A 22,184-nucleotide genomic window follows, 5' to 3' on the forward strand; every position below is an offset into this window, starting at 1 on the left:
AAAATAAAATATTCTTCGAATCTCATTTACAATAGAATGTTTTCCTCTTTAAGATTAATCAAATCAAAATTTAATTATTATAGTATATGACCTATTTTATTTTTCAAGTTATCAATTAACACTTAATATTATTATTCTTTTATCTCTAATAAGAATAGAAAAATACAAATTAATACATTAATCATGTTTTGATCATATAACTTATTGGTGATCAGAAAGATAAATTAATTAAAATCTAGGAAAAAAATTGACAATAAAAAATGCATAATTATAATACGGAAAATTGCATAATTTGAAACTATATGCCATCTTTTCATTAAATTAATACAAATAATAAAACAATACATATTATATTATAACTATATATTCATTTTACCAATAAAAATAAAGAAATGTTAAAATTTCTATTATCCATTAAGATAAACTATCCATAGACTTCACCAAAAAAAAAAAAAAAAACTATCGATAGAACTTCCTATAATTTAATATTAGGAAAAGTTTTACCAACGACTCTTTTCACTTATATAAAATATTGAGAAACAAGAATTAAATCACCCCAAATAAGGGTATTCATGAGAATGATCCACAGTATGATTTAAATTTTGAAAAAAAAATACACAAATAGACCTTAAAACTAAATTAATTATCTAAAAATGGCCAACCCAAACTAATTCCCTAAATGGTCAATCGGATGTGCCCTTTTTGTTTTGAAGTTAACTTTTGTTAATATTCTTGAATCCTTTTTATTTGAGATAAAATATTCATTCATCAGGTAAAATTACTTTAGAAAAAATTATTTGTCTACTACACTAAATTGTTCTCCTAATTTTAATGAACATAAAGACAAGACATAAAGTCAAAACTTTTTTTTCATCCTTTATCACTTTGTAAAGAATGAGATAATTCATTCTAATTTTCATCAAGTAGGTCATTATTTTTGTTTGTTAAACACCTATAATACAAATTTTAAGTATATTTAAAATTAATCTATAGATGGATCATCAGACTTTATTGCTTCATATAGTTTATGAAAATTGTTAATATATTGACACTCATCATTTTAATCTTTTCTCTTGAATAATTTTTATATAAAATAGAAAAAACATCATTAATTTAATTATTTAATTCAAATATATATGTTTAACATGATGTTAAAAAATCATTGAATCATGTGATATTTTATTATTCTTTTCTATCCTGTTTATTTGAATATATCATAATAATTTTTTTCCCCGAAAACTAATTAAATTTCCGTAACGGGCCTTTCATTATCTAGTAATATATATATATATATTGATTCAATGTAGAAATTTTTTTTGTTTCTAGTACTTAGTGAAAACATACAACATATAGTCAATAGGTATGTATATAATATATTATATGTATGTATATTATATAGCTATAATATGTATATTTAGTATAAAGTATACATTTTATTATTTTTTTTCATCCGGTGTTTGGAACCCTGATTAGATTCGGATAGGGCAGTGCAGGGCCCACTTGGGGGTGACGCTCCCAACAGAATTTTCTCCATACTCAAGGCTCGAACCCGAAATCTTTGATTAAGAGTCAAGTAATCTCACTACTGCACCACAATCCATGTTGGTTAGTATACACAATTTATACTATTGGTATGTATATTGAATTTTCTTGAGTAAACTATGGACAAAGTATTTAGGGCCATAATTTTTCTACTTTTTTCCACTACACTAAAAATGATCTTTAGCGGCAATTAATTAACGGTTATAGCTTAATTGTCGCTAAATATATATTTATGAAGGTAATTAATTAGCACTCTTAGTAAATGTCCATATAACCTATACGATATTACATCCAATGACAATAGATTAATACCAGTAAAAAATTTAGCATTCTTTATTAAGGAATATATTTATCTCCCTTCTAAAAATTATTTTTAATATAGTGTCCGTACATATTTAAAGAACCCAAATTGAATTTTGTCGAATCCGCAACACATTCTTGAATCTACACAAGGCTATCATCACATGTGCGTTTCCCTTTCTAGTCAATTATGTGTCTAAACATACTTTAACTTCTAAATATCATTTTTAAAAATTTAAATTTCAAATATTTTCTGCAATATCACTCAATTTATGTTCAAACTCCTACTAAGAGCAACAAAAAGTCTATAGCCCATGCAGCAAATTCCCTATGTCTTTTGCATTAAACAGTAAATTCATAAATTATATATACTTTAGCTTTGTTTCAATTTACATGTCGTATTTTTTATAATATATATTTATAAAATGTTAATTTCTACATTTAGTAACTCTATAATTCAAACATTTCAGATGATTTATTCAAGACCATAAAATTTTGAATGACATTTTCATATATTAATATACATATTTTTTAATTTAAGATTACAAAATTCAGAAGTCTTCACTCATTTCTTAACTGGTTAGCTAAAACATAAAATGAAATAGAGAAAGTAATATCTATTAGCACATAATTTTTTATCATTTAATTCTGCCCCCACCTCCAACCCCCACTCCCACGCCCACCCCCACCCCACCTCTCTCTATTTTTATTTAAACTATAATATATTAATATGATTTGATGAAAATATGGAATATCAAAATTTGCCGCCAGACCGTTGAATTTAGCAACTTTTTATGTTTTACATTTTGGGAAAAGGACATATCGCTCACTGCGATCGCCGAATATAGGAAAATTTGTTCTTCCTATATTTATATTATATTTAATTCCTAATCTTTGATTTGTTTAAATTTAGTAATAAATTCCCATATACTTATCTTGGATGGTGAAGCCACGTAAGCTAATTAAAAGATAATCAAATGAATATTCTTCGTTGAAAAATTATATTATATGAAAGTAAAATTTATAGCTTTTGATTTTAGAATTTTGGTTCTTTTAATTTAAGATATATAGAGTTCTATATTAAAAATAATTTATAAATATTTAATAAATTCTTAAGACATATATAAAATATAGACTAAAGTTACTAAATTCGACGAACGTCTATTTCTACCTTAAGCAGCCATATTATTCACGTACATGTAACTACTAATGCATGATAACAAATATGTCATTTTCCAAGAAATATATTAGTATTAAAAAGATTAAATATTGGATAGAAATATATTTACAAGTGCTGACAAAATTCAATTTGGTCCTGCAACGTGATTCGTCTGTCATTTACAAAACAATATGTTTCAATTATTGTCACTATATATCATGTGAGAAAGCATGACCCATATGCCCTTGATCTTCTTCTCTTTTTAACATATTCCAATTTTCTTCTTCTTCTTCTTCTTCTTCTTCTCCTCCTCTCATTATATTCATCAAACTCAAATTGAAATTTGAAATAAGCTATGTCTCTACAATCTTATCTAAATGAGAATCAGGTTCGTGCAGATATTGATCATCAAGCCCTATTTCAAAATAACAAACATGTCATAAAATCTCCGGAGACCTTGCTAGATCTACCTCCGGAGTCTTTTTGGATCCCAAAAGACTCGGAACAAGATTGGTTCGATGAAAATGCAACCATACAACGTAAGACATCGATGAAACTAGGTTTTTTTGGAAAGTCAAATGATCATCATTCTAAATCATTCTCTCATCATCCTTTCACCTCGACGTTGAATCATCATCATCATCAAAATCCAAAATCTTCATCTCTATTTGCTCTTCCAAAGTCTCATAAAACTAGCTCGACCGACGTAAGTCTCCGGCAAGGCAAGCAACCGAGACGTTTATTCCGAAGCCGGTCTGAACCGGGTAGAAAGGGTTCAACAAATGTGAGTGAACCGGGTTCACCTAAAGTTTCTTGTACTGGAAGAGTTAGGTCAAAGAAAGACAGAGGTGTAAGAACCGGGTTTTGGAAAAAGTTAAGAACTATTTTAAAGATCCGGCCCAGAGCAAAAAGTGTGGCTAATGTAAATGTTGAACCGTCCGGTTCGGTTGGTGTGAACCGGTTGGAGACTAGTGACCGGTCAAAGTCATAGAGCGGCAACTTATTGGGCTTTACACGTAAGCTTAATGGGCCCACTTTTGTTTGTCTCGTTAGGCCGTGATTTGAGGCATATAAGGCCCAATAGGCCCATTACAAGGACAATAAATAGATATACGGGTCCCACCATTTTGATATTTCCTCAATTCTTTAAATTTTGTAAAATATATATAATATATATTCAATTTCCAGTTGCTTTGCATTTTGAATTAGTACTCATTATTTTGAGAAAAAGGATAATCCACTTGTTTATACTAATGTTTTGATGCATGACTTTTCTACTTTCTACAAATTTAATATTAAAAACAGTATTATATGTATAGACGGTTCGAGAAAAGGTTCAAATATAGCCCTATATAGTTACAGTCGTGTCAATCAGATCAAATATTTTTTAATAGTGGAAAATGTTGGTGGCATGGGTCTATCTTATTTTTTGGTTTTTTGGTACATGTTGTTTCATTTGTTTTGGTTACCATATTATTTGTTATTACAGTGACTTTAAATTTCATTATTGCTTTTCCTTTTCAAATTGTTTTTGATATACGTTATTATTTGAGCCGAGGTCTAACTAAAACAACATATCTATCTTCACTAGGTAGAGATAAGAGTTAAGACTACATATATGCCATCAGTTTCAATTCTTACTTATAAAATTACACTAAGTGTATTATTATTATTATCATCCACGTCGTAGTTGGGAAATATTTTAGATGAAAGAAAACAAAGAAGCCTCTTATGATCCGATAGGTAAACAAAGACAAATTTGAAACTCTTTTTTATTTCATTCTTATAATTTGTGAATTATATATTCAACTTTTGTTTTGAATTTGAAATTTTGAATTTTGAATTTAGTAATCATTGATTTAAGATAGAGGGTAATAATCCACTTGTTTATACGAATTGTTTGATAATGACTTTCCACTTTCTGCCCATTTAATATTAAAAAACAACATTAAATATGTATAGGTTGTTAGTGCAAAAGTAGCCAATGTTGAATATATGAGAAACGATAGTGACTTTAGGTTTGACTATAATTAAATTATTATGATTGTAAAACTAAACGTGGAAATAGAAATGATTATAAAAATAAACGTGGAGAGTTTTATAGAAAATAGAAAATGATCCAACAAGAATAAAAGAAGTGCTTCTACTCATTAATCACTTTTCTACTCATTAATCATTTTAGGAAGTTGATTTGAAGAGTGAAAATTTTTAATCCATCTTAGCACAATCTTCGTTGATCCAGATGAGATAGTTAAGATATGCAGAAATGCCTGAACACCATTATAATTATTTTAGAAGAAGCAAAAAAAATTAAAAAATTGTGTAGCTTATTCTACAAATCATCATTGAAAAATCAAAGTTCTAACAATGTTGAGAAATTTTGAGAAACAAGATACCAATATTATTAAAAGAAGCACATCACAATTTCAACTTTCAACTCTAATTTGAATGCATATTGACTAAGCCACCCTTTGATTAGAGAATTTTTCAGTTTTTTTTACAGCTAAATGCCTTTATGAAGCTCAAAACATTAGCAAGTACCAAATTTTTAATATTATCACTAGAAATCCTTACTTTTCTTCTTTTCCTTCCAGCTTGCTTTTGATAGGGAAAAAAATGGTGGGCCACATAGAGCCTAAAATTTCTTTGATTTCAACTCATAATGAAAAAAGAGCAATTTTCATGTAGCACACTAGGTGGTAATCACTTAATGCATCGATAGTTTTAATAATTATATATTTTATCTAAGTTATTTTTAGATATACTATATTTGCCTCTAAAGATAGGGTATTTGCCTTAAAATACAATATATCTAGCGAATATATCTTGTTTCCTTTTTTGCGCTCACTTCTCTTCATCCCTTGTCCGTCTATTTCTTTGTATATGTATATCTCAAAATCATATGTTTGTGCATCTAGTATCAAATATATACTAATGTATCTGTATATATCAATTTCATTCAGTATATCTAATATTAATTTCATGTATCTAACATATAATGCATTGATGTATCTAGTATATCTGTGCATAGTATTCAATATTGGTTATGAGAGGACATTAATGTTTCTAATGTATCTATGATGTATATATATCTAATGTATTCGTGCATAAATAGATCTATTTGGTATCAACTTTGTGATATATCTAGTGTATCCGTACATAGATACATACTTAGAAAAAAACAAAGACGAAAATATAATCATCCAAATACATGTATATGTACAAAGATACATATGTCTGATATAATTATGTCTTAACTAGAGTCCTTCAATGAATATCCGGTGTCAATTAGGTAGTAGAAAGAGGAGAGAGAGAGAAAGAGGAAGATAGCGAGGGGGAGAAAGAGCGGAATGTTGTGTAATTATTTTAAAGTATAATAGGATCTAAGAGAAATGATAAGAATATTTGTTTAATTGGATGTTTTTCAATGAAAAAAATGACCAGTACATCTCCGGTTCTTGGAATTCATTTCACATTATATCATATGTGATTTATAATTCATTTGATTTTTTTTTTTCAAAAATATATTCAAGAGCGTTGGAATTTGATCTTGAATTTATATTATTGAACATGATTTTAAATTCAAGTAGTGCTAAGTGCTAACAACTTAAAACCAAACTCCTCGAATCTTAATTTATTCTTCGTTCTTGAGTTTGAAATTTGATGCTTGATCTAGAACATGAACATGAACTTGAATATTTATAATTTGTATAAAATTTAGTGATCTTTGATCCACAAGCTCGCTCTTGCTTCTGGTAATGAATTTTAGTCTCCTTAAATTATAAGAACCTTTATTGAGCAAAGAATTATGATGAAAACAGACCTTTTTTATTCGATTGGTTGACTTAAATTATCGACTAATATTGATTGAAACAAATGATACTCAACAAATCTTAGGCTAATAAAACTAAGTTCATCATTTATAGCTCAATCAAAGAACCACCACAATGAAATTGAATTCTTTTGTCAATTTGTATTCATTGGACTTAAATAATTAATTCAATTACAATTAACCAACAATATAAATTTAAACCAATATCATCCAAATTTAAATGCATTTTCAAGAAAGCAATACAAGTGGAAAGTACAGAATAACTCTGTTTCTTATTTTCCTATTCCCCTTTTCTGAAACAAGTTTTTCCTATTTCCCTTTAAAAGACACAGAATGAGTTAACTGATCAAACAAAAATTCAATGAACTTCTTCCTCTTTGTGTGTGTAAATCACACAGTCCGATTTCGGGTACGAAATGCAGGTCAGCAAATAACCTTTCTCCATCTGATCATCGTCCAGGAATGCACCTTCGGATTGATCAACTGAACCCGAAACCAACTGTGCTGCACAAGTGCAGCACGAGCCGGCCCTGCACGAATAAGGGAGCTCTAAACCAGCTTCCTCTGCTGCATCGAGGATGTATTGATCATCGGAGACTTCAATTTCGTTCTCCTTGCCATCAGGACTTATGAGTTTTACTTTGTATGCTGCCATTGCACTGACTTTGAACGAGGGCGAAGACTTTAATCCAAATGCTTTGGAAATACTCTTTATGGAACTCAATGAACAGAGTGGTTTGGTAAAGACGGACGATTTTATTGATGGTGCAACCTTGAGCAAGGAAGATGAAGGAAGGGTTATACTCGACATGTTATACCTGAGAGACATAAAACACGATCAGTTAAGCTAATTCGCGCTAAAAAACATGACAGATGTTGGATATCCAAGTTTAAACAATACTCTTTCTTGATGAGATTGATATTCTAATCTTTCTTCTCAGAAGACATTGATTTGTCCCTATAAGCGGGACCAAGTATGTTGTTGCTAGAAGCAGAACACTGTATTTCTTCTAAAGAATCTCCTAATTGTTCCAAAGCAACTTGAAAGAAGATTCTTTAACCGGAAAGAATACAGTTCAAATGCACGATATCTATCCAGAAATTCTCACAACTCAATCATAGATGATGAAATTTGTCATTAGCCAGAAATTGTTCTTTTGTTTCGTCTTATGCTATTTCTTTAGGATTCATAAACTTCAAATCAAGACCTGAGTTGAACGGGGAATTCATTGCTCTCATGCATACTCAAAGTAACACACAAACAGAGAGTTCTAGACTATATATAAGTCGAGACTCTCCAAAAATGTTACCGCACCATGACCATTCCTCCAAAAATGCACTACTTTTTGGAGGATCTGACACCACATTTTGAAGAGTTCGAGCAACATAAATCCCCGACTCACCAGAGAACTCATTTTGCAGGGAGTATAATGTTCTTTGCACTGAAAAGAAATACTACTTATGCCACAATTCACTACAAACACTTGTGTATTAACAAAGAAAAATCAAGGTAACACAAAAGGAAAAGACAAAAGTACCCTTAAACTATAAGGAAAATTCCAACAACACATTTTATCTTTACGGGAGTCCAATTCCCCCTTTAACTTTTTTCTATATTTCTTTGCACCTTATGTGCTGACATGAAGCCACAACTCAATTCAATTAGCTGCGGTGATATACACATGCCCCGTGCTATTTTTATTTTTTTTAAAAACTGATTTTCTTTGCCTTGTAATAATTAAAATAAGTTAATAACTGTAACTTTTTCTAGTAAGGATCTGACCAATTTCAATTCAATGACCATTCTACTTTCAATCAACAACGACAGTAACTACGTCTTAGTCCTAAACAAGTTGGAATCGGCTAAATGAATCCTCCTTGTTCCCTTTAACTCCACTCAGGGTATCATCACACTAAATAAAAATAAATGATCCAATTTCCAAATTGAGTTTTCTTCTGTCTAGAATAATCCTAATCTGATTAATCTAAACATTCAACAAACTAATACTTTTCTTTTTGAGAAACAAATAACTCCAAGTAATTAATCAAAAGAAAACAGTACTGTATATATATTGAGAGAGAAGGTTATAATTAACTTACTGAAGTAGAAGATCTGAATTTTGAACTTGAAAAAAATTGCAGAATTTAATCAATAAAAGACCAAATAAATAGTGCTACAGAGTGTGCTCACAAAATATATTTGGTGGTGCTTTATATAGAAAAAAAAAATACGCAGAGGGGAAAAGCAATTAGGATACATACATGCCCTTGACTCTATTTAATTGTCCTTTCAACCCTGTATAAGGACATATTTAGGTTCTATATTAATGAAAAATTAAGTTTTTTGTCAAAAAGAAATTTAAAGTGATAGTAGAACATGTTAATGTAAATTATTAATCGTTATAAGTTTAATTGTTGTTAAATATGTATTTTTAATGATAATTAGGACCTTTTTTTGTAAATATTCATAAAGCTTATAACGATATTAAATTCAATGTCAATTAATTAATACAGGTAAATTGTTAATATGTATATTTATAATCGCTGAAAATTATTTTTATTATAGTGAATGTAATTTATAGTATTTTTATAAATACTTAAAAGTAGGTTTTTTAAGACCTTTTTTTGTTCTTTTGTGATGAGGAATTAAATATATACATGGTAGACATAATGAAGCAGAGATTATTTGGTGCAAATGGGACGTAAAACTATATACTATATAAAATTGTAGAATATAATATAGTAATTTAAAAATAATTTTAAGAGGTGGAAGCAGCCAAGTTGGTAAGTAGGTTCAGGAGTCAAGTAGAAGAGATACATTGAATCCAGATAAAGACATGAGGTTGTGAAAATGATATAGTTTCTACACTCTTCATTGTCTTGCACATCTAAGCAATGAATCAAGAATTTTCTATATCTTTCTAAACATACTCCATTATAGTTGTCTTACTTTATAACCCCTCATAGCGGAATCAGAATTTTCACTTTTAAAAAAATAATTTAACATATAAACAATAACTAAGATAAAAATGAAGTTAACTTCTATTTATTCAGAAAAGAAAATTATCATTTTAGAATACCCTAGCTTAATAGAGGTGTATTCAGAATTTCGGTAAAATGAGTGCACGATTACGAAAAATGCATTTTAAATATAAATTTAATCGATTTGATTTTTAGTTTTTGAACCATGAAATTTTAAAAATTATAGATCCAAAATAATATATATACTACTTGTTTTAAATTTTAATATACACATTTGATTTAATTATGTAAAATCTTTAAAATGCTAATTTTTTTAGGAATTTTCAATGTAACACACTTGAAAATTTTGAGAGATTAAAGGAAACAAAAAACAAAAGAAAAATTAGTTGAAATGCCAACCAATAACCACTTGGAGAGGTGTTATTCATAAAGACAGGATATATATAAGATTTAAATTTCTATCTTCACAAAGAGAGATGCACCCAATTATCATTGTATTATTATATGACACTTCGAACATGGGTTCACACATCTATAGTTAAGTATCTTTTAAAAAATATAACACTACTATGTATAATCTAGAGAGGGGAGCATGGGTTCACGTGAACCCACGACACCCCCTCTAAATATGCCCCTGCCTAGCTATGTCCATGTCTAACACTATCTAAATGCTATGAGTGTATTACTAATATCATAGATTTTTAGGTATTAGTAATGTAAAGGGTTTTAATAATATATGCATCAGCATGGTTAAAGACTCAATTATTCCTTTAAATCTTTTTTACATCTTTTTCATCATAATTTTGGATGATATTTTTGTAAATAAATATTTTTATACATTAATGCATGCTATTTTTAATGCACCAAACCCAATAATGCATAAGAAATAAATCCAAGTATAACTAATGCAAACATAACTAATACAATCATTATTAATGTAAGCCATTGTTGATACACTCCATTTAGCATTATTTTATACACTCTACCAAATGATTAATGACTATTATTTTTGAGTTGAATTTCGGAAATTATGACTCATAATTTGTTATTACGTAATTGATGTCAAATAGTATTGAAGGGTAACTATAATTAAGCCACAATTACAACAGAGAGATGAAATTATGCATATATACACTAGATACATTCCATATACACTGGATATATCTGTGCACTTTTAAAACCAATGTGTAACTATGCCCAACTCCATTAAATACATCAATACATTTTTATACATGATACATAAAACTAATATTAGACACACTGAATAAAATTGATATACACAGAATATATCAATGTATATTTCATATTAAATACACATATATATGAAATTGTTAAATACAGAACAGAAAAAGAAACGAGAGAGGCAAACGAGTAAAGCAAAATACATTTGATACAATGTATCCAAAAACAACCCAAACAAAATATATATAATTATTAAAACTATCAATGTTAGTGTACTTTATGACAAGTGACTCAATATTAAACAACTTGCAAGCACTAGATAAAATTTAACAGCAATCCTAAAAGTGGCTATTTTGTGAATATTATCCATAAAGAAGGCCCGTCGATCCATTTCATAACAACCCATAAACTCCCAATCGGGTCAAGCCCAAAATCCATTTACAGTATACTAATACAGCCAATAAGGCCACCTTCTTCTTCTTCTTCTTCTTCATCTGATTACTGTAAGTTGAGAAATTTTCAGAAATGAGAAAGCAAGTGTTAACGTTGACGGAAGCTGCGGCTTCCAGAGTACGGCAGCTGTTGGAACAGCGTCAGCGTTCTTTCCTAAAGCTTGGTGTCAAATCTCGCGGTTGTAACGGCTTGTCTTATACCCTCAATTATGCAGGTTTCCCCCCTTTTTGATTTATGTTTTTTTTCTCATCTTTATTTATTGTTGTGTTAGTTTGAAATTTGTAATTGATCCTGAATGCGGATTGTGAGTATATAAATCAATTTAATGATCCATGATCAGTTAATGCAGAGGCGGAGCTAGGATTTTGAGTTTATGGTTTGTGAAATTTTGGAAATGATAGTTTAATGGATTCTGGATAAATTAATTATACATGTTAAGTAAATTTTTAAGCGGAAATACTTATATGGGCAAAGTTATTGGGTTCTGCCGAACTTGTAGATAGGATTGTAGCTCTGCCCCTGTGGCGCGATGGTAGGGTAAGGGGTCTATAAAGAGGCAGGGAATGGTGAATTTTCTTAGGAGTGATTTATAGAATGCTTTCTATGTTGGATTTTTTTTTTTTGTCTAGTGTTACCAATTTTGGGTGTATGGTTTTGCACTTTGCATTGTCGGTATTTCATAACCCTCTTTGGGTTTCTTTTTGAAAAAAGAAAAATTGGTTATAGATAGCATGATAGTGATATCTCTCCATCTATCCTAGTCTTGGTTGATACATTTACTTGAAACTTGTTGCTGGTGGGAGGTGACACGCATCCCGTTGAATGAGAGATGAAGGAGGGGAAGAAGTGGTATTAAGATAGAGTTTGAAATACTTTTCTTATTTATTGATCTTTTTTGGTTTTAAGGTGATTTGAAGTTGCTTGCAAATACAAAAACGATAATGTCATTTTAGCACAAATATCTTTTGCTTTACAACAGTCGTAATCATGATTTTCTTTAACATCTATCAGAAATTAATATGTCGGTAGCAAATAGATTGCATAAAATCTACCCCTCTGCCCCCAAGTTATATAGCGCTCTCTCCATTTGTAAGGTCCAAAATGCTTGAACCATTCAAATAATATACTTATTATTTACCCAACTTACACTAATTTTCAAGAAAATTCTTATAGCCATGTTTTTTTTTTTTCTAACTTTGATGTGATATTCTCCATGTTGAACTCAACCATACCTACTATTCATAAATACACACTAACATTGTAAATGTCGTGTCTGGTTAATTAGTCAAAAACAAATGGGAAGGAGGGAGTATTTGCCTTGACAGATTAAATAATAAAGAGTCAGCAAAAATGATGAAATATATCCTCTCTCAGCTTGCTCATTTGCCTGACTAAGACTTCTGCACCAATGTTGCCTAACATAATGGACTGATGACTTTGGAAATTGAAGATTGATCCAAAAAGAATGGTTCGGAAAATGAATGCCATATTCCACTCTTTTGCCATCCTTCCAGATTTTCTTTTTGACTGTGCTAACTGTTAATTATCTGCATCTGCTAAATAAGAAAATGACTTGTATCCGCAGCCCAGGGCTTTGGTCTAGTGATAAGAGTGTACCTCACGATGTGTGAGTTAGGTGCATGTTACGGGTTTGAACCATATTGTAGACAACGGCTTGGTACTTAAGTAAAGAAGGGAGGAGGAGCGGGACCATTATGCATTGAATTTCGAACCCTGGGCCATTGGCCCTAGGGGATTTCTCGGTTATCAAAAAAGAAATATCTTGCATCTGTTTCTGGCATAATTTGAGCTGCACTTAATGTATAATTGGTCTACTGATGATTTAATCTTATTCACACCGAGTGAATTCAGTAGTGTGTATTAACTCATCAAATGTGTGCATTCAGGCACGTCAGAGGTGTAATGGAGTTCACAATAATAGTCTACATTTACTTTGTGCGCAAAGTTTCAATACCCTGCTCTCAACATCTGCATAGAGCTAGTTCAACCGATTTGTGCAAGCATGTCCCTACAGATTATTCTGCCGATTAATCATAATTAATTACCTTTAGAACTTGCCTATCTTTAGCTTAATAACTGGTGTACCCTCTGTGAAATGTCTTAAAGAAAAGCAAACCATCTTTGAAATTTCTTAAAAGTAAAAAGTAAACCATATGTGAGATTTATCAACGAAAAAGTAAATCATACATGAAATTTCTTCTGTCACTTGCCATTGATTTACCTTGCTTGTACAGACGATAAAGGAAAATTTGACGAGTTGATTGAGGACAAGGGAGTGAAGATACTGATTGATCCAAAGGCACTTATGCATGTTATAGGTACCGAGATGGATTTTGTTGATGATAAACTCAGGTATGAGATGGTATTTCTGCTTTATATCGTACTAGTATAATTATAGACTCATAGTCCATATGTCATTTATTCATGGTGCTACTGTTGCATTTGTAATCTTTTTCTTATGGTCACTCTTATAATCTTTTTCTTAGAGCTTTCAAATCACAGGATTCAGTACCACTATTAGTATAAGCTAAGATTAAACCAAGTTTAACTTTCTAGTTTTTCCAGTACCGTCTCATGTCACGACATTAAGTATCTCTATGAACTAATATCCAAGCAAGTTAATATTTTTAGTTTATCAGTATGATTATGACATAACTTTGATGTTTAATAGGCTGAAGTGAGCTGCAGTCTTTTCTTCTTTCCCTGCAGAGACGAGCTTCTTTTTGTTATTCTGCTGAATCTTTCAGTTGCTTTAAAATTAACTTGACTTAGAAGTAGGATTTTGCCCAGATGACCTTTGCGACTTGTGTTGTAACTTTCTCTAGATTAGCCTATCATGTACTTTTAGGACTCCACTTTAAGGAAAAATAAGGTGTAACAGAATAGCAATTACATTACCGATTCTCTTTTGCTTGTCATGTCTAGCTATAGTGCAGTCTCTTGACTCTCTTTACTTTCTCTCGTCTCATTGTCTGTGATTCCTATGGATGAGTATAAGAAACTATTCTTTCAAATTATACAGACTTCACCCATGATTCATGTCTTCCCTTTTTAGAATGAAAGGAATATGAACTTCATATACTGATTAGTGAGATTGAGTTAAAAATGTAGTTTTTCTGGTTCGATTCATTGTCATCTTTGTCCTTGTGAAACTGATCCACCATACTTAACTGCGTGAATTCTAGTAGCATTAACTTGCATCACCCATTTGCACTCCAATATATTGCTATTCATTTACCTGGTTTATCGTTATTTGCGTCTCATAAGCACCAAAACTGAAATATTTGATTTCATGAACAGATCTGAGTTCATATTTGTCAATCCAAATGCAACTGGACAATGTGGTTGTGGAGAATCTTTCATGACAACAACTAGCTCAGAAGCTGCTAAGTTGCGTGGCAAATCTAGCTGATAACTTATTATATACTCATATTATGTATGTTAGTTGTTATATATACACTTAGAAGTGTGAGTATATACTATATAGTCGATCTGTAGTAACAAATCAACGATGTTAACGGTTCAGAAACAGAAGGTTTTGTTATTTTTTCTCCTTTTTGCCCAAATCCTATGTACATTAGTTGTTGTAAAGAATAAGATTTTCTTTGCCATGGAAAGGTGAAAGTAGAACAATGAAAATTGAACTCACGCTTATTACGTTGAAGACTCTCACTTGTACCATTATACTATACGTTTTGACATTTGATTAGTGACTGGTAGTTCATAATTGATATAAAAGGTACATTACACCATAATAAACCATGAAACTGATAAAGATGAAGAATATATATACCTTATTACCGTTTACACTTTTTTTAGATGAGATGGTCACACACAATTAACTAGCTTTCTCCGACCGAACTGGATTTTCCTCTTGAGATTTTTTGGACTCAAATTTTAACATCACTTTCTGCATGGCTGCTTTGAATCTTTTAACCTTCTGCTTGTCATGATCATCTGTTAACTCACTATTCTTCTGAGTATTGCTGCCACTTGACAATTCATCTTCTTGGCTTCCATGGGATTTGTATAGCTTCACATACTTCATGATGTTTTCCACAAAGTTCTTGAAAGTTGAATGAACTTATAATGAAAAGTGAAGTTATTTATAGTATGTGAAGACTCAAAAATTGAACATAAAAAGACAAAAGAAATGACAAAATTTTGTGCTAAATGAGAAAAGAACGAAGGATTGTGTTGGTGGTTGGTTGTGTCTTTCATGACGATTGATATATTGATCCAAACAAAAGATGTCATATTGCCGTGATGGGAAAAATGTTGGTTTGTTCAACTATGTAAAAGGTAAAGACAAATTATTATTATTTTTAAAAAATGGGGTATCGAACGAGAGGGAACCGTAAGGTGGGGAATCAAACGAAAAGGGACAACAAGGTGGGGACTCGAACTTTCACCAACAAGATGAAAGTTCAGTAGTCAATCAATTAAGCTACTAAAATTTCCCAAAGTCAAGACAGATAGTTAGCTAGTACTTGTATATGTAGGATTGCGACTGGATCGAATTTGAGGTATTCGATTTTATATTTTGATTTTTGGATCTTGCTAAATGTAATTGAAATTCGATCCAAACTTTTAAGTTCGATTTTGAATCAATTGATTTGAATTATTTTGAATTTTTTGTTATGAGTTTATAAGTTTAAGATGCTTTTTCTTATTACAAGAATGTTGTTGTTTCTGCTCAACCGTTTTGGCCACCTAATTCAAGACTGCAAAGCCAAAGAATTGGTAGGCAACTAATTGTTGATTATGTGAAAGTGATCCACACACAATCCAATTAGTCAACTAAAAAGATTTTGCTTCCGTAATTTTTATTAAAGTTAAATTATTACTTACTGAATAAAAAAAATTATTATTTTTGTGTGACTAACTAAAAATAAAATAAAATATATCATATAAATTAGGATTAAGTATTAAAATATTTTGAACTCCATAATTGATGCCCCATTAAATAATGGAAAGGACATTTCATTCTTTTGCTGGAGAGTATTGATAATGGAAACAATTCAGATATACCTGAATTGATTTGTATTATATTATGTAAGACGCGATTTATATATTATGACTTTTAATTAAGATCAAATTAAAAGATATATTTATGTATTATGTCTTTATCATAATTTGTAAACAATTAAAGTTACATATACAACTTATTTTTCAAAAGACACTTATTAAAATATCCTAAATTTTTGTCTCACGTGTAAAATTAAATTTATGCCCATAACTTATTAGAGTTGTGGAAAGATAACTATTCTTTTATTCTTAATCATTTTCCGGATTTGAATCTTTTGAGGATGGTGTTATCTTTATTAGAAATTCTGAATTTAATCGTGTTTCAGTACGGATATCACTCCTTTTAAGAAAAAAAAAAAAAAAGACAAAGGTCATTCTTGTAAAATACAAGTGAATTGGAACTGGCCAGCAACAATTTATTAGGAAGAAAAGTTGAAATTCAACACTATTTTCTTTTCTATGTAAGTTTTGGAAATGGAATTGGAGAAGGGTGTCCATAGATGGATAGTTGACATTTCTGAATGGAACCCATCTCCCAATTACTTCTCTTTTGCTATGTCCTTTCTTCCCCAACATGAACACTCCTCTATTACCAGGTTTCTTGATTCTACCTCTTCTGCCCTTCAGTTTTTTTATGTAAAGTTTTCATCTTTAGCTTTATCACACACTTCTTTCTTTCTTGATTGCACAAAGGGTCCTTGGACTTTCTATAAAATGCTAACAATTTATGTATATTATTTAAAGTTTTAATCTTTAAGTTTAGTCTATACTACTTTGGTTCTTGATTGCATAAATTGTATATAGATTGAAATGCTAAAAATTGTGTATATCATGTAAAGCTTTTATCTTTTAGTTTATTGTATACCATTTGGTTCTTGATTGCATAAAGTTTCCAAGGGTTTTATGTTTTATTTGAAGTGCTAAATTGTTGTACAACAACAACATACCCAGTGTAATCCCACGGAGTGGTATCTAGGGAGGCTAGAGTGTACGTAGACCTTAAATCTACCTCTGTGGTAGAGAGACTGTTTCTGATAGACCCTCGGCTCAAGACAAAAACAGTTTAGGAAAAGATGTAATGGAAGTACGAGACAATAGAAAATAACAAAAACAACAGATAGTAGTAAAATAGTACTACAACAATAATCCTATAATTGAACTACAATTGATGCATTTCAAGTAAAATGATTTTTAATTTTATCTGGTACTTTTTCTTCTTGATTGCATAAAGCTGTCTATGGAAGTAAATTGTGAGTTTGTACTTTGTTATACTTGCCTTAATTTTGAATTGTGAATATGCACTTTGTATTTCAAGTAAAAGTTTTCATCTGTGTTTATTCTAGAATTCTTTAATTCTCTATTGCTAAAAGGTGTGTACCAAAGCAATATTTTGAATATGCACTTTGTTTTTACTTGCTTAAGTATATATGGGTGTTTAAAAAAGCTTGTTGAGAAATTTGGTTATCAAGATTACCCTTTGTAGAAAGTTGAGCGGATTTGTCACTCGTTGATTAGGTTCTTTAAAATGGAAGATCGAAAACGGGCTCTTGTGAGCAGATTGTTGCAGTATGCACTGATACATCAAGTCTTGGGGATCCCATATAACGAAATTGTCATCAGGCGCACTGCTGAGGGGAAACCATACCTGTTATATTTAGAACGTAGTCAGGTACAATGCTGAAAATGCACTAGCTTTTGGTTCTCATTTTTTGTTGAAATTATGTTTTTCATGTTTGCTCGTTGAAGTACCTTATCAGAAGTGTGTCTTTTATCAATAACTATCTGGATTCTTGCATTCTTCCAAGTCTTTCCTCTAAAGTCAAAGATTAGAGGTGTAAAATGACTCGTCCTTGGATGGAATTTCGCTATAATTATTTGCAGTAGCCTTATACTAGAAATGTGTTCTATAAAGGTTTATTATCCACTAGACAACTTGCACAAGACAAATACTTGGAATATGACATGAGAAGCATGATGTTGACCCCTTTTTCCGGATTGTATATACGAAATTTCCTGCTGTTGTCAATTGATGAATTAGTTTCTCATCAGTGTCAAACACATACTTTCCGTAATATCTGTCGAATAGTTTTTTTCTCTTCAATTTGGTCCCGCTTCATCAGCCATGAAGAAAGTTCTCTCTCGGCCAAGTCCTGCGCTTCTCTCCTATTTGAACACCACTTATTTATCAATGAGGAAGTTTTCAAGTGATGTATATTGGGCATAAGAATTTAATATGTACTGGTTTCTTCTTACAGATCTTTTCCCCCTTGTATTAGTGGATGCAGCTGTCGTTTCCCATATCCAAATAAACCAAACTTATCCAAAGTAGACTCCGTAAAATCCATGAAGATTAGACAATTGCAACTTTCAAGAACTTACATCTGTTGTTTTGATCATATCATACATGGTTTACCAGCATTTACATAATTCATCTTTGGAAAATTCTCCCAATTACTGATGCTTTCTCATATTTTTCATGTTTACATCATCGATAAAGATTCAGTTTCAGAATCACATATTCTGATTCAGCTGAAAAGATTCTCATTATATATGTTTGAAATTACATTCTTGATGCCAGAGTAACATTGATTGTTTAATTTGAGTGTGTTCTTCATGCTACCTGCTTTGCTGTTGATTGCAGTCGATATCTTCACATTTGCAATATCGTTAATCCTATCCTCTTCTAGGAATGTGACAAACTGAAGTTGGAGTTGCCAAATTTTAACTTCAATGCATCACATCATGGTGATTTTGTGGCTATTGCTTCTGAACCAATATGCCTTGTGGGATTGGATGTTGTTTCTCAAACCATCCCTGAGAAAGAATCAGTGGAAGAATTCATTCAGAGCTTCTCATCATACTTCTCAAGTCTGGAATGGTTTAATATAATCAATGCTGGCTCTTCTCGTCAGATTTTGAGTGAGTTTTATAGGTACCTCTCTATTTATAGATCTTATTTAATGCAAATGTAAATGCCACTACTGAAAGCATTTTATTCTTGATTAACCTCAAACTCGTACAACTATGTGATTTTCAAAGTGTTCTTCCATGTTCGAGTTAGAGATCACAGAGAGAGTACTATGTATAACTTGTTTTCTCTTCCATTACTCGTTAGAGTTTGGTGTCTCATTTATGGATAAGCCTTGGCTGAATAGATATTCTTTGTTAGAACATTATTGACAAGTTACATAAAGAGAACTTCTCTAAAAGATCTGCTCTTTTATCCAAGAACTTATTAGTCTCTTTGGTTGGAAATAGTTCCCTTGGATAAAGTTGAGCTCAGATGGCTAATGATTAAGTTAAATGAACCGTCATACCTCATTTAGAGAAAGAAAATCAACCTTTGTACTGCTGAGTTCTGGGAACGACCATATATAGGTCATTCAAACTGCTCAACAATCATTTTCCTTAGGAAAATATGACAAGTTGGTTTCTAACATTTTATGATACGCGGCGTAGTGTGATATTAGCTTCTGCTGTTACCAACTCATCCCCTGCTTATTTGCTTGTTAAATATGTTTTACTGGAAAATAAGGTGAAAAAATGCAACTCACTCGTACTTCCTTCAACAACTCCTTGGGAACGATCTCTTTGAGGAGACTAAAACTGTAAAAGTTGTAGGCAAGTAATAACTTCCAAGGCATCTCCGTCACTTGTTTGTAAGTCGTAACAATCATACTGAGATTTGGTCTAGCTACTAGCAACTAGAAACAATTGCCTTGACCAACGACCTTTTCTTTACTGCAATAGTATTACCATTTGTTCTACGTTCATAATTTCAAATTGGATGTTACAATTTCTACGTCTAGCCTTGCCAAATTAATCTCTACTTCCCTGAAATGAGTATGCCAGATTTTTCAACCTTCATGAGGGTTCTAAATTTATCCTTCCAGCATCGACATGAATCAAAGAGTAATCTATCACATCACTTGTCGGAAAAAGGTTCATACTTCACAACCACCTCAACAAACTAGCTTGTAGAGTTGAATTTGATGTAGAGGGAGTAGAGAATTAGATATTAGGAACATCTTTTTTTTTGGTGATTAGTTGAATGACAGGTTTTGTCGTCCGACAAACAAAATTCATGCTAAATGATAGAAAGATTACACTGACAGATCTGACAACTTATGCAGATATTGGAGTGTAAAGGAAGCATTTGTCAAAGCCATTGGTGATGGTGTGGGTTACAAATTGGACACCATCGAATTTCATCACAAAAACTGGGAAAACATATTTGTCAAGGTTGATGGCAAAGAACTAGAAGATTGGAGATTTTGGCATCTTGAATTGGAGAAAGATCACGTGGTTAGTTCTTCAATAGTGCTAATTCTCATCTAGTTTCCCTTTTAACTGTTAGTGATGCTTGTTCCAAAAGGAGAGTAAACAATAAAGAACCGTTTAAGTAAACGTTTTGAATCTCTGATGCTATATCAACTAGAAGCTTACATTTAATCAACAACCCCTCTTTCATAAACTAGGAATTTAGTTGTTTAACTTGTGAACGCGTGTTAATTACTTCCATTCTATCATGGATGTCACAACATGCATTCCTTGTCTCTCTTAGAACCTAACTTTTAATTACCTGAAACTTGTGACAGAAATTTATGAGTTAGTCATTGAGCCGAAAAGAGCATATCTTCCAAAAACTATATAATCGTGAAGCTGAAGGTGGTTAAACTGGAATGCAACTTGTAGGAGTTCATACAAAGTATAGCGCAATATCCCTTCTTCCATGTCAACAAACTCGTGCTACGAAGCACAATCTCCTTCTTTGAAGCTGCTCATTTGAATTTTGAACTGCACATGCTAGAGAACGATAGGGAACTAACACTCGACATTGTTGAATATTTAAGTTTCATGTTATTCTGGCAAGCTGTCCGGATAGCAAACGGAGTAGCTACCTTAGTTGCACGGATAGTAGAACCTTTTTTCAATTGTATGATTTTTGCAATATGACTGACTATTCTGTAATGTTGCAGGCATCAATAGCTAGGGGTCACCCTATGTATGCCACCAGCAGTTACAAGACAACGTTGAATCGGACAAAGTTCAATGACGAGGAATACAATTTAGGACTTCATCTTCCTAATGCAAGATTCATTTTCCGGAAGGTAGAAGACCTTTTTCCCTCCAATGGAACAGGTAGAGTACCACCATGTTGATCACAAAATTGTGTCTGTGTTGAAGGATTAAGAAGAGGTCAAAGAAGCTATTGTATTGTACCAAGTGCTAGAGATTTTCTCCGAAAGACGAGAGCTACTCAAACTTCTAAGCTAGGAGCGGACCAAGCTTAGAAGTTGTGAATTCACATGAATCCAGTAACTTTTGCCAAATCCAAAGTTAAGGAGTTCGCACACTTTATTACGATTTCTTGTACTTGGTTTATTCATACATTAGAGAGAAAATCAAATCAAGAATCATCTTGAGCTCAAACATTTAAATGATATCTAGAAAATCATATTTTTGTTTGGTTTAGGTATTTTGTCTAGTAGATTGGTATTTTTTTGGTCCCAATTTATACGATAACTAGGAAACTTATCCGCGCTTTGCGCGGTATAACAATAATTTAGAATGAACTTTTTATAAATTAAATAGAAATAAAAAGATAAATTCTATTTTAATTATAGCTAAGACTTGTTTTTCCTCTTAAATGATTATTTATTTTTCTTTTAATTTTAACATTTA

At 31.3% G+C, this 22,184-nt stretch overlaps 5 protein-coding genes across 5 annotated transcripts in view; 3 read left to right on the top strand and 2 right to left on the bottom strand.

The window, feature by feature from the left end:
• LOC125835811 (putative pentatricopeptide repeat-containing protein At5g37570) overlaps positions 1 to 22,184 on the bottom strand; it is a 130,928-nt gene that overhangs the window by 88,227 nt on the left and 20,517 nt on the right. The gene's annotated exons all lie outside the window — the stretch shown is intronic.
• On the top strand, positions 3,249 to 4,186 carry LOC125835822 (uncharacterized). The gene has a single exon (XM_049514926.1). The coding sequence runs from the start codon at positions 3,357 to 3,359 to the stop codon at positions 3,990 to 3,992; it is 636 nt and encodes a 211-aa protein (XP_049370883.1). The 5' UTR covers positions 3,249 to 3,356; the 3' UTR covers positions 3,993 to 4,186.
• LOC125835829 (ferredoxin, root R-B2-like) lies at positions 7,005 to 9,093 on the bottom strand. The gene is made up of 2 exons (XM_049514933.1): positions 8,934 to 9,093; positions 7,005 to 7,651 (listed from the first exon to the last, which is right to left on the bottom strand). The coding sequence occupies exon 2, from the start codon at positions 7,642 to 7,644 to the stop codon at positions 7,192 to 7,194; it is 453 nt and encodes a 150-aa protein (XP_049370890.1). The 5' UTR covers positions 7,645 to 7,651; positions 8,934 to 9,093; the 3' UTR covers positions 7,005 to 7,191.
• LOC125835832 (iron-sulfur assembly protein IscA-like 1, mitochondrial) lies at positions 11,455 to 15,015 on the top strand. Its single transcript, XM_049514936.1, has 3 exons — positions 11,455 to 11,664; positions 13,706 to 13,823; positions 14,772 to 15,015. The coding sequence occupies exons 1-3, from the start codon at positions 11,523 to 11,525 to the stop codon at positions 14,881 to 14,883; spliced, it is 372 nt and encodes a 123-aa protein (XP_049370893.1). The 5' UTR covers positions 11,455 to 11,522; the 3' UTR covers positions 14,884 to 15,015.
• Positions 16,947 to 20,767, top strand: LOC125835827 (uncharacterized). The gene is made up of 4 exons (XM_049514930.1): positions 16,947 to 17,095; positions 18,015 to 18,168; positions 19,187 to 19,418; positions 20,633 to 20,767. Exons 1-4 carry the CDS (start codon positions 16,974 to 16,976, stop codon positions 20,644 to 20,646), a joined length of 522 nt encoding a protein of 173 aa, XP_049370887.1. The 5' UTR covers positions 16,947 to 16,973; the 3' UTR covers positions 20,647 to 20,767.

Source organism: Solanum verrucosum, unplaced genomic scaffold, assembly GCF_900185275.1.
Source record: "Solanum verrucosum unplaced genomic scaffold, falcon-dt-bn FXZP01000128.1, whole genome shotgun sequence".
In the NCBI taxonomy this organism is placed as follows: Eukaryota; Viridiplantae; Streptophyta; class Magnoliopsida; order Solanales; family Solanaceae; genus Solanum; species Solanum verrucosum.

Excerpts from the sequence above, each read along its gene's own strand:
- LOC125835822 (XM_049514926.1), top strand. The coding sequence starts at position 3,357 with ATGTCTCTACAATCTTATCTAAATGAGAATCAGGTTCGTGCAGATATT.
- LOC125835829 (XM_049514933.1), bottom strand. The coding sequence starts at position 7,644 with ATGTCGAGTATAACCCTTCCTTCATCTTCCTTGCTCAAGGTTGCACCA.
- LOC125835832 (XM_049514936.1), top strand. The coding sequence starts at position 11,523 with ATGAGAAAGCAAGTGTTAACGTTGACGGAAGCTGCGGCTTCCAGAGTA. Across the intron at positions 11,665-13,705 it reads TTATACCCTCAATTATGCAG|ACGATAAAGGAAAATTTGAC; the intron begins GTTTCCCCCCTT and ends TTGCTTGTACAG. Across the intron at positions 13,824-14,771 it reads TTTGTTGATGATAAACTCAG|ATCTGAGTTCATATTTGTCA; the intron begins GTATGAGATGGT and ends TTTCATGAACAG.
- LOC125835827 (XM_049514930.1), top strand. The coding sequence starts at position 16,974 with ATGGAATTGGAGAAGGGTGTCCATAGATGGATAGTTGACATTTCTGAA. Across the intron at positions 17,096-18,014 it reads GAACACTCCTCTATTACCAG|GTTCTTTAAAATGGAAGATC; the intron begins GTTTCTTGATTC and ends CTCGTTGATTAG. Across the intron at positions 18,169-19,186 it reads TATATTTAGAACGTAGTCAG|GAATGTGACAAACTGAAGTT; the intron begins GTACAATGCTGA and ends ATCCTCTTCTAG.